The 16,839-nt window shown below is 38.6% G+C and overlaps 3 protein-coding genes across 3 annotated transcripts; 2 read left to right on the top strand and 1 right to left on the bottom strand.

Annotated features, from left to right (window-relative positions):
• Positions 1 to 371: 371 nt before the first annotated feature.
• LOC133709018 (tyrosine--tRNA ligase 1, cytoplasmic-like) lies at positions 372 to 3,050 on the bottom strand. Its single transcript, XM_062134616.1, has 10 exons — positions 2,965 to 3,050; positions 2,153 to 2,300; positions 1,779 to 2,068; positions 1,601 to 1,700; positions 1,363 to 1,468; positions 1,195 to 1,277; positions 977 to 1,122; positions 758 to 863; positions 502 to 561; positions 372 to 392 (listed from the first exon to the last, which is right to left on the bottom strand). The coding sequence occupies exons 1-10, from the start codon at positions 3,048 to 3,050 to the stop codon at positions 372 to 374; spliced, it is 1,146 nt and encodes a 381-aa protein (XP_061990600.1).
• Positions 3,051 to 5,567: 2,517 nt separating this feature from the next.
• Positions 5,568 to 12,172, top strand: LOC133710915 (inactive leucine-rich repeat receptor-like serine/threonine-protein kinase At1g60630). Its single transcript, XM_062137055.1, has 3 exons — positions 5,568 to 5,793; positions 6,044 to 8,320; positions 10,808 to 12,172. Exons 2-3 carry the CDS (start codon positions 6,973 to 6,975, stop codon positions 11,470 to 11,472), a joined length of 2,013 nt encoding a protein of 670 aa, XP_061993039.1. The 5' UTR covers positions 5,568 to 5,793; positions 6,044 to 6,972; the 3' UTR covers positions 11,473 to 12,172.
• Positions 12,173 to 12,431: 259 nt separating this feature from the next.
• LOC133713102 (uncharacterized) lies at positions 12,432 to 16,739 on the top strand. Its single transcript, XM_062139224.1, has 5 exons — positions 12,432 to 13,200; positions 15,297 to 15,401; positions 15,514 to 15,616; positions 15,745 to 15,919; positions 16,085 to 16,739. The coding sequence occupies exons 1-5, from the start codon at positions 13,174 to 13,176 to the stop codon at positions 16,143 to 16,145; spliced, it is 471 nt and encodes a 156-aa protein (XP_061995208.1). The 5' UTR covers positions 12,432 to 13,173; the 3' UTR covers positions 16,146 to 16,739.
• Positions 16,740 to 16,839: the final 100 nt, after the last annotated feature.

The raw sequence follows: 16,839 nt of genomic DNA, 5'->3' as shown, positions 1-16,839 counted from the left end.
CCATTACAGTGGCCACATGGTGTTTATAGTCCTACAAAAGCTGAGAAAAGCTTTAATTGAGGCTTTCCTTAAACATTGTACAGTGTCCAATTTTATTTATTATGCAATAAGCTAGCTTCGCTCTAAATTCTGTTCATTGTGTTATATACGGATTCCAATTTTACAGATGCACCATGCCAATTTTATTCCTCTGTTTGAACAGGGTACATTACGTTTGAACTCCTTCAATGAAATTTCTGATTACATTACATCGTAAACAAATCCAAAACAAAAATGGCAACTTCTCTATGAAAACAGTAATGTACAGATTCCGACAATAGGTCTTCATAATGCTAAACTGTGCATCTTCAAAACACCGGCCGTTACAATCATCAACCGGAGACTTCATAGCTCTACAAAACCAGAGAAAATGTAGGTTGAGTTTTTCGCCCGTCCTTATACTCTTGGCTAACATTGAATTAATTTGGATTAATGTAATCGAAAGGCAAAATAGAAACATACCAAAACACTTTGTAAGAGCTGTTTAGCTGTATCATTATCCTCAAAGTGGTTTCTTACGGGCTGCAGTACGAAAAACAAAGTTAGCTAGCAGTAAATAATATAACCGACAGTGGAGTTCCAGAAGACAGGTCTAATGTAATGGCAAAGTATCCTTTGAACCTACAGATGACGTTCGCAATCTTTAACCATCATAAGTTATAGCCATGAAATAGAGATTAACCATAACAAAAATCAAAAGCCATGGCATGTGTGTTACCTGCAATATTTTGTTAATGGCTTTGGATAAAGCCACTTTAAGGTCATCTGGTTGTAGAATACCACATTGATAATGAACAATCAAATCTTCAAAGCTTTTGAAGGTCCTGAGTTGTGAGGCAAAAACAGAACAGTTACTTAAATATGTTCCAGGAAGAAAGCTCACGGGGTGAATAAGCAAAATCACTTCTATGAAAAATATAGAGTCAGTTAAACCTACCTAACTCCACCATCCTGTTCAATTTGCTCCACAACCAATCCATTAAACCAAGGGAAAATGAGGTACTTAATGTACTCCAAACATGGATTCCCTTCAACAACCTTTTCAGGGCAGAAAGCTTCCTCTATCTTCCGATTTACTTCAGCCTAAGAGAGATTCAGTCATGTCAAAGATCAAATTCATACAAGAAAAGCTTAACACCTTTAGCAGCAATGTACCTCATTATCGTTCATGAATATGGCAGAATCGGGAATCTTCTTTGACATTTTCCCCTGCCCTTCCTTCAAACCGGGTAATATATCTGCAAATCATCAATAAAAAAAATGTAAGACAGAACATTTAGCATTACAATTAAGTAATCTATAGCAGATTAGGATGTTAATTACGGTGTGACAAGACAATAGGCTTGTTCTTCCTCTGGATTTCATCACAGTACTCTCTTGCAAGAATGTTCACTTCCCGCTTATCCATTCCAAACTGGCAGATGTCAGCCTATTTGAATTAAAGCATTTCGCATGAGTCACCAGTTCATTACATTTTTCTTGAATCCCATATAAATAAAATAGAAAACTACCCTTCCATACATTACTCATCATATTCAAAAGTAATCAGTAGAGCAAGGACCTGTAGGAAAAATATATCTGCACATTGCATGCCTAAGGTAGAAATTTGGGACGCATTTAAATAGACTACTTCATCAGTTCGATCCATTAGTTTCCAGCACCTAGATAGGAAAATGCAAAAATTTGAGTACAACTTCACCAGATAAGAATCTTAAGCACAATATGAACATCATAGGTACCTCTTTAACCTTGCAAGACTATTTTTGTCAGTTATATCTGACACAAGATCCAAATACTCATTTACTCTCGAGCCAATCTCCTTTGAAGACCATAAAATCTCTACTTTGCCATCTTTGAGATTCATCCCCATTGCCTTCCATACCTCAATCATATATAGTCCGACAGTCTCTATCTTCTCCATGTCTCCCCCCAACTTCTTGTTCATGCGTGCTAACTGATCCCCAATCAAGATTTTAACTCTGCAGCCGGCATTAGTCAGCTTGTTCACATTCATCACCTCCATAATTCCCTGCACAGCACATCAGGCATTAACTAAATAAATACAAAAAAAAAAAAGTTGAAAACTACAAGAATAACAAAAGTTGAAAACTACCTCAGCAATGTGCATTAGGCCGGAGGGTTGAAAGCGCTTGAAGCAGATAGGTTCAGGCTTATTAGCTATCAAAGTCTTGAGCTCTTTTTCTTCACTGCAATCCTCTCCCACACTTCTCACCATCCGGTACTTGTTATGTATATTCATTCTTCACCAGAAATCATCACACTCACTTAGCATGAAAGTGTGAACAATTCAAAATCTTTACAAAGAAACCAAAATAAGTAAACCGAAGGGGGGTGGGGGGGGGGGGGGGGGGGGGGGGAGGATCTCACAGGATAGTATTCTTGAGTTTGCGATTAATGAAGTGTTGTCGTGCAAGATTCCACAAGTATCTTTGGCCCTTTGAGCCTTCCTTTAGTACTTTGTTGCCTGCTTTTAATATCAAATCTGCTGCCACATTAGGCCGCTTTGATAACACTTCTTCTTCTTCTTCTTTTCTAGTTACATTACTCTTGCTTGGCTTAGATAATAGCTCTGTTTTTAAGCTTTCCTGAAAATGTCCCAAACTTTGGAGAGGGAGAGATAAACAGGTGGGGATTGTGGACTTGGTTGAGGTGAAGGGTTGGACCACATGGCCCGAATCAGACTCGAGAGCGGTTGCAAGCGATCCATTGTCAACAGATTGATCCGGCTCTGGTGCTTTGAGTCCGAACCTGAAACATTGGAGAGGTAAGCAGCCGGTGACAGTGAACTTGGTTGCAGCTGAATTTGATGATATTGCTGAGGCTTTTATTCTTCTCGGCACAATAATTTTCAGGGGCTTAAGCTTCGGCAAAGCTGTTTTAAGTCCATAACCAAGTAGATGTAACCGGCTGAGGATAGTAGTACTTGAGTTTGATGTTGATGAGGTCTTGACATTGACATTGTTGTTGTCTACTATTGCTAGGTTTGCCATTGGAAAGCAGGCTCAGTGATGCTATGATTCTTGGCGCCTAAGAAATTCAAGTAGATACTATAGGATCTTAGGTCTCCCGGCCTGGATCTCCAGCAAAGAAAAAACAAATCTTGCTTAGCTTAAACCCTAAACCCTAAACCCTATTTCTATATAGACTTGTAACTGCAGAATTACACAATAATTACTGATTTTGGATTTATCCCAATTATCACCGCTTAATGTGAAATTTCCTAAAAGGTAAGAGCAATATTCCATTTTTCCGAATCATAATTAATAACCATATATAATGACCATAATTTCTTTCCTGATATGGTGATGTGTAATTTGCTTAATCTTGGTGCAAAAGAAAACTTTTGCTTAATCTCAGCTTTTAAGTTTGTGTTGCAGTTTTACTTTGGAGAACATTGATCTCGTGCAACTGACGTTGGACCTATTGAATATTACCTTCGTATTCCATGCCTAGAGAAATTTTTTTCAACAAAGCGAAGAAAATTACAAAACAAACCCTCTAACACAACCAAGATCTAACTAAACTATTATTGTAAAGAAAAAAATAAAAAAAACATGAGCAATGATGCAGTAGTTTTGATGGTCATCAAGTACTTAGTGTCGTGCAAGCTGCAGTAATTTGTTCCATGCGTTTGCAAAAGCTTTTTTAAGTCCAAAACATTGCAGAGGCAAACAATAAGGATCTCTCGAGTCTTCTTCTTCTGATGTGTTGGGGGCTTCTGCAAATTCGATGGACATCATTTTCATCTGATTTTTTACCACGTGCAGTTTTTCGGATCCTTGATCATCACCATATGGAGGGAGTACATATCTAATAAATAGGATAACATAACTTACCTTAAGTTAAAAGCTCTTTCGTTTCAAGTAATTGGACTTGAACTGCAATAGATAAGTAGTTGTGCTTTTCGCCTTTTCCCAATTGCATGTGATTTTGACTTGAAGCCCTCAAACATGAGGGGTGTTTCATCCAATTTCAATATATATAAATTGGCCGTGACCACTTACCCAATTTCAGCTTATAAATTGTCCACTAATTCCATTAAGAGTTTTTTAACCCCATTTACCTAATCTAACATCTATTGTCAGTTTTGCCCCTATTAATTAAATTGAAACTCATCGATCTCTCTCCTCTCAGACTCTCTCTCTCTCTCTCTCTCTCTCTCTCTCTCTCTCTCTCTCTCTCTCTCTCTCTCTCTCTCTCTCTCTCTCTCTCTCTCTCTCTCTCTCTCTCTCTCCAGCAGGACGCCGACTCTCGCCATCGCCGCGGCCAGGCTCGACGCCAAGCCGACAGTCCTCGTCGCTGAGAAGCTCGGCGAGGCCGGGCTGGACCTTCTGAAGGAGTCGACGACCGCCAGTAGAATCGGGTACGTCTTCGATTTGCTTCTGTCTCTCTCGTCGGCGACTGATCATCAAGGAAATCGCAACTTGATTGTATCTCCGATCCTGGGCTGCAACCGGAGTCGTTGCAATTGGAGTCAAATCAGTGTGAAGGCAAATGGTCAACCGGAGTCGTTGCAAAATGACTGGAATTGTGGGCAAAATGGTCAACCGGAGTCGAGATTAATATGTTCTGGCCGTTTTCGAGATTTATCAATTTTACGGTTGCAACCGGAGTCTTTGCAAAATGGCCGGTGAAGACATGGGTGCCCAAATAATTTTTATTTATTTTTAAGTAATGGAGGCAATAATAAGATTACTGGGGGCAATAAAATATTTATTGGGGCAATAATAAGATTATTGGGGGGCAATAATAAAATTATTTATTTAGATAAACCTCTGAAAGCTTTCAAAATTCAAAACATTGTCATTTTTCACTAATCATTGATCCCTAATAAACTTGTTATTGGGGAGCAATAATATGTTTATTGGGGCGCAATAATATGATTACTGGGTATTATTGGGGGGTAATAAAAGCAGACGCCGGAATCCGTTCACCGGTCCGGTAGCTGGATTCGGGATTCCGGTCACCGGTCGCCGGAGTCCCCGGCCATCCACTGGTCACCAGAGTCCGGCAAGGTCTCTGATGACTTCTCTCACTAAGTGACAAAGAAGGAGAGGGCAAAATTGTCCCCAAAAAAAAAAAAATACTTAATTGGGTATTAGGGAAATAATCTCTTAGAGCGTTTGGGTAAGCGGGCAATCTCTTAGAGTGTTTGGGTAAGTGGGCAATTTTTAAGCTAAAATTGGGTAAATGATCATTTCCCCTAAATTTTAATGATATGATCTCAAACTTGTTAACATCGTGTCGTGTCAAAAATTGTCATTTTACGCTTATAAACAATTTGTCGTATTATTATATTGTGGTGTCACTTTAAACATCTTAATATTTTATCGTGTTATCATATCATGCATGTTAAAATTTATCACTCACACAATTACTAATGAAAAATACTCATAATTAAGATTTAATAAGATATGACTAAATTATTTATTTACTCCATCAATAAACCAATATTATATGTTGATCCTAAATTGAAGCTGGTTACTAGAGAGTTGTCTAGAATCAGATCATCTCTGACTCCTAGATCTCCGGCAACATAGACGGGGGTGAGTCGTCAGACGGAACACGACCACCGGCAATCACCATGATCCACTCAACGCCAGCTGGCAGGAGTAGTTGGCTGCACCAAGATACACTGGCATAACGTGAGCTCCTCAACTACACGGTCCACCTTTTCGCCACGTGTCCGATCTTATTAAATCTGGTTCCAGTGAATTTCTCACCTGTCATCAGGTAGCCCAATACCTTCAAGCCTTCAACCTCCCTGCATTTAATTTAATTTCTGAGTGTTTCTTGTTCCCCTTCTTCAATTGCTTCACGCCTTCACCCATTTCAGACCTCTTTGCATTATTATTTGATCAGACTATGCATGCTTGCAAAGTTGCATGCACTATTCCATCTTTGAATTAATGAATTATAAGTAACTCTACTCAGTTTTTGACTGTTTATGCATTCATTTTCATCCAAAGAAATTTTATGGCAGGTGTCATTTTTCTAGATTAAAGTGTGTGTGTTAGTCTTGAGGAGTTCAGATTTTTCTTCAAGTTTGAGCATCTGGGTTTGATGTCACTGTTTGATTCATCATTCATGGATTCAGAGCCCTGATGATGAATACGAAGCATGGTACTTGGGGGGAAGGGGAGTGAGTCAAAGTGTTTGGAGTATTTGGATCCCATTGTTTCAAAAGTTTGAGCTTTTGAGCAGCCCGAGAGAGATAGGAAACTAAAACAAAGAGAAAAATAGAAAGGGGTTATTTTTATTTCTATTTCTATTGGTTCAATAATGCCTGCAGGCTTAGTAGCAATATAGAAATCATGGAGAGGAGAAAAGAAATTTTATTTCTCGTCTGCAACTTCTGAGGTTCGTTCACGTGAAGCAAATGTCCGTGAATGAGTTAGAAACGAGTCCTCCGAGAAATTTACCCCCCTTTGTTTTGGTGTCTCCATTTGAAGCTTAGAGCTCTCACCAATGCAGCTCTCACACCTTAAATGCTGCTCACTCACTCCTTCAACAGTTCAACTACTTGAAAAACCATTATGAGCTACTTTGTCCAATCATTTTTGGCTTGAAAAAGCGGTCAAATGATGAAGAACAGTGATGCGTGGAGTCAAAGATTGGAGCTTGTTCTGAAAATGACTCCAAATTGGGAAATGGTAGATCTCGAGGATTTGGGTTTAGAGAGTGATTGGGGGGTCAAGTAGCACAAAAGGTAGTGTCAAGTAAAGGATAAAGATTTGACCTTTTTGTTTCCTAGTTTAAAGATTCCATTTATGTTCTCAAATTTGAGTTGGGTTTTCCTTTATGATCCCGCTCTTTATGAAACAAAATCAGCAACCCTACTTCAAACATTGAATCTATTCAAGTTCTTGCTCTGAAATTACCCAACCCAAATACAATCCCACAGATTCTCAAATGGAGCAGCAATACTACTACTCAAGGTACTCATTGTTCTTCTTGTTCTTATTCTTCTCTGTGATTTTACTTCTCCCCTTGGTTCAAGCCGGCGACGCCGAAGCTCTGTTAAGCCTGAAATCGACACTGGATCCGACGAACTCGCTGCCGTGGCGGCAAGGAAGCAATGTGTGTGAGTGGGAAGGTGTTAAAGACTGTATGAAAGGAAGAGTCACGAAGTTGGTGTTGGAGTACTTAAATTTGACTGGCACTCTCGACCAGAAAATCCTGAACCAGCTGGATCAGCTCCGAGTTCTGAGCTTCAAGGGCAACTCAATTTCCGGCCAAATCCCCGACCTCTCCGGCCTCGTCAATCTCAAGTCCCTCTTCTTGAACGACAACAATTTCTCCGGCGTTTTCCCCGCGTCCGTTTCGTCCCTCCACCGCTTGAAAGTCCTCGTCCTCGCCGGCAACCACATCTCCGGCGACATTCCGGCGTCGCTGCTCAATCTCCGCCGCCTCTACGTTCTGTATTTGCAAGACAATCAGTTCAGCGGCACCATTCCGCCGCTCAATCAAACCTCCCTCCGGTTTTTCAATGTCTCTAACAACCAACTCTCCGGCGAAATCCCGATCACGGCGGCGCTCATTCAGTTCAACGCCTCGTCGTTTTTCGGAAACATCAATGTCTGCGGTCTGCAGATTCACAACAAATGCCAGAACGGCATTGCTTTCCCGCCGCTACTCGGGCCAAGCTCTTATGATGGTAAACCTACAAAGTCGAAATCCAATCGTTCCAAGCTCATAAAAATCATAGCAGCAAGTGTAGGAGGTTTTGTGCTGCTTGTTATAAGTTTGCTTCTATTGTTCCTATTGTGCCGGAAACACAGCCGTCGCAAAGATGCCGAGATCAGAAACAAAGGGGCTGTTCACGGCGTTGAGGGGACGGAGACCGGTGGAGGTGGGGAGGGTCCTTCAGGCGGTGGCAGGGGAGGTAATAACGGTGGAAAGCAAGGGGCGTTTTCGTGGGAGGGTGATGGACTGGGGAGCCTGGTGTTCTGCGGTCCAGGGGATGAGCAAATGAGTTACAGTCTGGAGGATTTACTGAAGGCTTCGGCTGAGACACTGGGGAGGGGTAGTATGGGAAGTACGTATAAAGCTGTGATGGAGTCTGGGTTTATTGTGACAGTGAAGAGGCTCAAGGATGCAAGGTACCCTAGGCTTGATGAGTTTAGGAGACACATGGACTTGCTTGGGAAGCTGAGGCACCCTCACTTGGTGCCTCTCAGGGCGTATTTTCAGGCTAAGGAGGAAAGGTTGCTCGTATACGATTACTTCCCTAATGGCAGCCTCTTCTCGCTCATTCATGGTACGTTTGTTCATTCTTCATCTACTTTTTTACCTGCCGGTTAAACTTTTTCTGTCTTTAGAAAGTCAGATTTTTGAAGTTAGTTTCGGTTTTACCAAACACGAGGGGACTTCAAAGTAAGAAACTTCCTAGCAAGTCACTTCTATTAGTTGTAGTCATTTAATTGTTTGATTGCTATGTTGCTGTAGGAAAAACATTGTAGTGTGAAATTATTGTTATCTCATTAGTGCTGTGGGGGCACTGAATGGGAATGGTAGCAGTGAATATTTTTGCTTCACCTGCATTTCTTGGTCCACCATGTTTGTTCCTTGGAAAAATGTTACCAAACTGACCATCAAGTTTTGTGCTTATATTTTTCTGATACAAGAATTTAGAACCATTCCAATTGTATGAAACAAGAGGAGGATTTCTTTGAATTCAAACCATTTTAATCAAACAAACCATGGGGGGTCTCCTTCAATTGCAGGTTGACCCACATGAATTTACAGTCTGATTTATGCCTGGGCCTTTTAGATCTCATCATTCATGGAGTGACTGTTTTCCAGGTAGACTCAATAAATTTAATTTTCCTTGAATGATTTGCAGACGCATTTACACCGTTGATCCGTACCTTGTTCTGGACCCTATAGAATCTGTGGTTCTCTGTCTCTAAGAAAAATGAATAATTAAGGCCCTAATTATTTAGGGACTTGTTTAATTATGATTTAGAATATATATTAGCAAGGTATTCTGCAAATCTGATTTTATGGGAGTAGTGTCATTGTCATATCATCTAAAAGCATGCTGTATCTTTCTGCATCAATACATCATTCTCCAAGAGATCTAGGTAAATAACGACAAGGAATGTCAGATATGTTCCCTGCTCTTTTGAGTTTGTAAGGTAATTAATAATTAAGTTATACATTAAACTAATAATTCTAAAATCTCAATCTTTGAAAGGAGTTTGCTTGCTAGTTAACAAGTACTCATTTATTAGTCTGAGCTCAGCATGTTAGTGCTGTCCCACGGGCTCAGATCTTGCTTCTGTGTCTTCATGTTGTATTCCAAATTGGACCATAGCAGTATGTTTGTGCCTTCTCTTATCTAATTCATACAGTAATATACTTGGCTTCTAGTTGATAGTTGATTCTTGATACTCACAGCTTCTGGGGACGCACTGTTCTGATATGATTGGTTATTTGGTTATATGTTTCTTTGTTCATCATGGTCTGTTCATATATATATATGTTCAAAAAAACAAAAACTGCTTGGTTTTTCACTTTTTCTAATACACTAGATTTTCCTGTATATTAATCATTTGAATTACTTTTTGTCAAAATAATCCCCGTTCTAGTGAAGGTATTAATCATGGAGTTTACGAAGACATCGCACTACTGTTAAACTAAGCCTATAAGACAAGCTTTGGGCCCAATTCATGGCAGCCACTTTAAAATATTCTATTCAAGGAGACTATTAAGAACAACCTTTATCTAATTGAAAAATAGGAAGAAACTCTTAAGTGGAAGTAGCTGAAGAATTAGCAATTTTCTGCCTTTATATTGGGAACCAGGGTCTAAGAAGTCATTGATCTACAGACCCCTGTTCAATATGTACTACAAATCAATAAAAATACGATTTGACAAAAGAGAAGCTTACAGTATCTCTTTTCTTTTTCTCTTTACTAAATTACAATGTGAAGATCTCTTTTTCTTTTTTTGAGACCCTTGCACATATGTCTCTGTCTAGATTATCTCTTTTCTCTCATTTCTGGGTTGGGAATTCCCCAAAGGTTTTTATATGGAAAAGTTATTGGTGCTCTTTCCAGTTCCCCAATACTTGCATAAAGTCTCTCCCAATACTTGCATAAAGTCTCTCATCTGCAATGTATTGTTCACTTGTGGGGACCAAGATTCAGATAAAGTTCTGTTATGTCATTTCGAACTTTTTTTCTTCATTCCTAATTTAGTGTGCATCTGTTGTTGTAGACTGAACTATATATTCAAGTTGAGAGTGAATAAACTTGTCCTATCGTTTGTAAATTACCACTACCTGTAATCCCCTGGGTAAAGGAGTCTTCAATTTTGAAGTTACATATGTAAACAGCCAAGGCCAAAAGTATCTGTAGGAGTTTTCTAGTGGATTTTTGGTTTTATATTTACTAAAACATTGTCTCATTTTGAGTCTATGTCTGATAAGTTTGAAGTCTCACAGAAACAATGAGACAGTTTCAATCCAAGTCTGAATCCTGCTTCAAGATTGGGGCAATCCCAGATTGTAGCTAAGAATTTGAAAAACAGCCTGTCACTTCTAATGTATTATACGGATATGCAAGTGTGAAAATCTATGTGATGGTGGCTTCAACTAGCTAGATAACAATCTGCTTAACTTTTTGACATTGAAGTTTTATACCATTTGAAGCTAAATGAAAATAATATGATCAAGATTTACTAAACTATTACTGCCTTGTCAATTTTATGTGTTACATCCCTTCAACCTATGATTTGACAGGTTCAAGAACTTCAGGAGGCGGGAAGCCTCTGCACTGGACATCATGTCTTAAAATAGCCGAGGACTTGGCAAGTGGTGTGCTTTATATCCACCAGAATCCTGGCTTAACCCATGGAAACTTGAAATCCTCAAATGTCTTGTTGGGTTCCGATTTTGAATCATGCTTGACAGATTATGGTCTCACTTTATTCCGAGATCCTGATTCACATGAAGAACCTAGTGCAACTACTCTCTTCTATCGTGCCCCTGAATGCCGCGACATCAGAAAACCATCCACACAACAAGCAGATGTATACAGCTTCGGCGTCCTCCTCTTGGAGCTCCTAACCGGAAAGACTCCCTTCCAAGACCTCGTTCAGGAACATGGCTCGGACATTCCAAGCTGGGTCCGTTCAGTTCGCGAGGAAGAGACAGAGTCGGGAGATGAACCTGTCAGCTCGGGCAATGAGGCATCAGAGGAGAAACTTCAGGCGCTTCTTAATATCGCAATGGCTTGTGTTTCGATTACACCAGAGAACAGACCTACAATGAGAGAGGTTCTGCGGATGATAAGGGATTCAAGGGCAGAGGCTGTAGTGTCTTCGAATAACAGCAGTGATCATTCACCGGGGAGATGGTCGGATACTGTTCAGAGCTTGCCTAGGGAAGGACACCTGAGCATTTGATTCAGTAGCTAGCTAGCTAGCTATATATAATGGCATGCATTTGAGTGGTCATTAGTGATCGAATCGATTAACTTGGCGGCTTGTTAAAGTAAAATGTATTCAATCTGATTTTTTTGGATGGAATTGGAGCGTGATTGATTCTTGTACCAGTACTACTAGGCATTTGTAGAGCTAGGAGGGCGCTCTGGCTGGGTGTAAAGGTTTTTGTGATTTTCATTCTTGTTGCAATAGCTAGTTTGCATTTTGTAAAAGTAATTCAATCAATGAGGTTTGTATCACCTTATAGGTAGAAGTTTTCCAACAATATTCACAAGCATTTTGGAAGCTAACGATCTTTTTTTTTTTTTCATTTCTCACTCTACAATGGGATATGGTTCTGCTTTGCCAGACAGAGTTAAAGGTTTGCTTCGAACCACTAGTGGGTAAATACAGGGAAGAAGAGAAGGCGTATAATTACGAATCATCCATGCATGATTTTGTAAATGAAGATCGATCTGGCTTTCATTGTTTTTATTGTTATTTCTTGATATGTAATGAATGTTGTGTCAGTTCATACCAACTGATCGATAGTATGATTGATTTCTTGTCGAGATTCGATTGGCATACTGTTTTTATTAGAAAATAATACTTGTACTTGATCTTGAATCTAATTTTCTTTATTGGGTTCGTTTGTAGCTGATTGATAGCTCTCTTCCAATCACTCTGTTAATGTTAATGCATGTTAACTATTAACTTCTAATGAAGAAGCCGGCATAATTTAGTCACTTGGAACAGTTCTTGTATAGCTGAGAAGACACGACAGTTTTGTTACTTCAAAAACATAGATTATGACATATGTAATTTCCTGACAATGACTGAATGCATTCACGCCAATATGTATATTCATTTCTCTCGGAAAAACATGGAGAAGCAAGGAAAGAATTAGTCATAAAAGAAAGAAGAGGAAAAGAACAAGCCCGCCATATTGTCAAGCCGTGTGCAACCAGGGATGCTTGCATGTTTGCCAGGTGTGCTGTGAAAGCAAACCCAGTCAGTCCAGTCTCAGATTTTGTCATTCAAACACATACCCAATCGAATCCTATCTTTAATTAATCAAAAGGGCTTCTTTACCATTCATCAAAATCTAGCTATTAATCAAAACTCAATGATTTTAAGTCTCTAATTAAGTGGCAGAGATTTGCAGACACACACGATCTGCAACGTATGTGGTGTTCTGATCTTGCTTGCTGAGGCGCTGAGCTTTACCAATTTGACATAAAATAATAACCACAATATATATTTATATGATACATGTATGTACGTGATAATAATTTGATTTGTTTTTGCTTAATGGTAGTGGCAAAAGTAGAGATTAGGAATTAAACAATGTCCATTTGTAGTCCATGACTTGTAGCAAGTATATATATGTGTGTAGATTAGCATTCCTTAACTATTTTATATATATAAGAAGTTGGCGTGTAATATTCTGAGAGTGAGTCCGTGAGTGAGAGAGAGAGAGACAAAGACAGAGAGAGATATTGAATCATCCTAGATCAAACCTCGTCCTCCTCCTCTGTTTCTTTGAGTCTCTCAAAAGCTCTGATCGATTTAGAGTGAAAGATTGAGAAAGCTGCTTAATTTGATCGTTCGATCGAAGAAGACGAGGGTGGTCGAGATTCGTTCGAGGGGTTATTGATCCTTGTTCTGAATTGAATTGGAGAGATGGCGGAGGAGACAATATTAACACAGGTTGGTCTGCTCATTCATTTTTCATTTTCATTGTTTTTGTGTTCTTCAATTTCTTACTGAGAATTTTGATAATAAACTGAATTTTTACATATACGTGGAGCTTGTATATATATTTTGTCTCCGACTTGAATGGTTTGAATCACATTTATACGTGTTTGTTAGATTTTTCAGAAAAGAACCCACCTTTGGTTTTGAATTCTTGATTCATTCATGTTGTCTGAGACTTTTGTGATCGATAATGATCAATTTGAAGCTTTCAACTTTTAAGGTAATGGAATCTTTGCTGTTTTGCATAAAAGCTAATACAGACATATATGATTAGAAAAGCTAATGGTACTTGATTAGTTAAAATTTATCAGTCAAATTTCAATTTCACCCCCTAATTACATTTCAGGTATGATGTTAACTTCTGCATCCTTTAACTTGAATCAATTTTGAAATTTAGTAATTCACAACAGAATCAAGCAAACTGTATTATTAGCATGGCAGGGACCTCAAGACTGAAGACTTTCTCTCCAGACATATATATATTTACATGTTTCTTTGTGCATTTGTGCTATTTAATACTGTACATTATTTTAGACTGACTCTGTTTCTTGTCTGTATGCTAATTTCAAAACCTCAAGCCCAGTTAAATCTTGAAAGACCCAACTAACCCTCTCCTTAAATCTCAATCTAAATTAGCTGGACAACCTACCTTCCTGCAGCAATTGAAGGGATTCTGCAGAACACTGTGTGTCTGGTTGAGGCCAAATTAGTCAAACAAAACAGAATAGTAGAATACATGAATCCATATGCATATATGTCTATATCAATTATTGAACCTGTGAAGTGTGAACCCACGCTAACAAACAAGCTTCGGTAGTACTCATCCCACTGACTCAATAATTTTTTTTTTTTTTTTTTCTTGACCAAAAAAAAACCTTGTGAATTTGATCTTAGCTTGTACTATATACATTTGCAATTCTGCATAAGTATATACGTATATATCGTTGTCTACTTGTCTTTGTTGTCTGACTACAGCAAATATAGTAACTATCTTATACATTTGGCTTGACGATTGAATCTAATTTTGAGTTTTATATTAACAATTAAGGTGCATGTGATTCCATAATTGCCATTATAATTATATCGAGTATTAGCTGATAAGAATATCATGCATGACAAGCTTTTCTGCATTTTCGTGTGCCTCGGGTTTGTCACATCACATGGGACTTGTCCAAGAATTAGGTGCAATACACTCTTAGTACAAGTGTAAGAAATATTATAGTTTACTGGTGATTAGCACATGCTGGATGCAGTTAGCTAGCTAGCTGCATTATTCATCTATTTTCATTTTGGCCTTGTTTTCTCTAATCAGTAACCACAAAGTTATTGGTTCTTTGTCAATTTGCTCAATTTGGTTTGACTTAACAAGGAAAAATTTATTTGGTACTGGTTAGTGGTTGTATGGGTGACATCTTCAACAAAGAATAATATACTCCAATAATGTCTGTCACACATCTGACAAGTGACAATGACTGTAGGTTTGTCTGTCAGTTTTTTTTTTCCAGGTACTTCTGTCCTTCATAAGGTCTTTACTCTAACAACTGTCAGTCAACAACCAAAAGTAAATTATGCAATTGCAGTAGTCTAGCTACCTAAATGAGAATTTGAGTTTTCTTTTTCTTTTTCTGATCAGAAACTAAAGATCAGCTGGTATAGTGTTGTACTGACTGTTCCAAGCATATGTCAAGGACTTATGGTGAGAAAGAGGAATAAGAAAAGTAAAAGCCCTCATCCACACTTGATTTGTATTTGTTATGTATTAAGTAACAATGGAAAAGTAGTTTAGAAGCTCTTAGCAGAAGAATGAAAAAAATTAAGCCTTCTACTTCTGTATAGAAAACCAGGACCTCAGTAAGTTAAACTAACAACAATTTCTTCTATTAAATTTTAAACACTTTTATACACATATTGATTGTGCGTTTTGATCAATGGATAAATAAATAAAGTTGCTGCATGTATGCTAACTGAGAACATTTGTTTCATGTGTCTGTATCCATCAATATACTGATGATTTTTGTTGCCCTTTTATCTAATTTCAACATGTACAGAATAGTGACACTAGTGCTTCAGATCATAGAACTCCAAGTGTTGTGTTGGATATTGAGAGCCTTGCACAATCCTCAGATTTCTGCTCAGGGAGCCCCAAAATGACTGTGAGTTGCATTCTCTTCATTGTCAATCTCAGAAGTCCTCATGATGTATCTAGCCAGCAAACTTCCTCAGGTTTCTCATTAGTTTACCTTAGTTTGTTTATTTTCCTCTTAGAGGGCACTCTCGCGGAAATGGTCTTATCGAGCAGAGAGATCGATTAACACTGATCAGGAGGAAGACACAGATCATGAACCAACAAAGAAACTTCTAGTGAAAGGTATACACCAAGACAATTTGCCATCTTTTGTTCTAAAATAAATTGGTAGAATGTTCAGCTAGAATCATCATCCTCTTGGCTTAGATTGCAATTTAATGTTTTGTTTTTTAACCTGTTACCCTTGACAGTGAACTCTCAGTTGGAGACCTTGAAGCCGCCATTGATCACCTCAAAGTCATTGCCGTCAACCTCACCTACTCTAATGGGTACTAATCTGCTGGATACAGGGGATGGTCGGAGCAAGAGGTTTAATCGCTTTATGACCATCAACCCTCGGAAGATCCTTCTCATATTTGCAACCATGTAAGTCCTCCACATAAATTGAATCTCCCTCAAGTATGAATACCAGAGGATGATGACTTTTCATAAATAGTACCTTCGGAGCAGATTTACTTATATACTTTCAAAACATATATGATCAAAATTTATTCACTCATTGATATAGCTTGTGTGTTTTGGTGGCTTCAGGTCCAGTATGGGCACATTAATCTTGATATACTTCACACTCGCCATTAACCGGACAGTTTGAAAGATACATTGATCGATGGAGCATACATAGATATGAAATTGAAGCGTATTCTCCAAGTAATTTTGTGCTGTACTCTTTTCTTGGTAGCTGTGCTGGGGATAACAACCATTAACTCCATGAATTGATGATCCGTCCTGCAGTACTCATGTGTCTAACGGTTGATCTCTCTCTGTCAGTTAACATCAGATATCATCATATCAGTGCTGTTAATGTCACTGCCACCCAAATCAAAATGGGGGATTGGTCCAGCTTTTCCTGCTCACCAAGCAGTTTTTCATTTTGGTGCCTGCAAATACAATTGGTTCAGTACATACCATCATCTCCTGCAACTAGATGTTAATCTGCATGCATTGCTCCAAAGCCACTTAGCTAGCTAGTTAATTTTGTTGTGGTTAACTCTTGTTTACTTTTATTTTCTCAATGTTTATGAATCCTAGCTTGTTCTCGAAGCAAGGGGTTTTGTGCATCGAAAAGTCTGATTTCTCAGTCTCATTTCAAGGTGTTACAACATTTAAAACCATTCCAAATCTCCAACAGTATGAGATATCAGTAAGAATCTTGAGAGATTATTGTATAAACAGCTGTTGTTTGATATGCGGCCAAATCTTTGTGTGTGTGTTTTTTATTTTTAATCCTTTAAATGCCACAGAATAATTCAGGCGGATATTCTCTAAGGTCTCACTGAGAGAAATTG

The sequence above is a fragment of the Rosa rugosa genome, chromosome 5 (assembly GCF_958449725.1).
Source record: "Rosa rugosa chromosome 5, drRosRugo1.1, whole genome shotgun sequence".
Taxonomy (NCBI): Eukaryota; Viridiplantae; Streptophyta; class Magnoliopsida; order Rosales; family Rosaceae; genus Rosa; species Rosa rugosa.
This window is presented reverse-complemented; position numbering and strand designations above follow the sequence as displayed.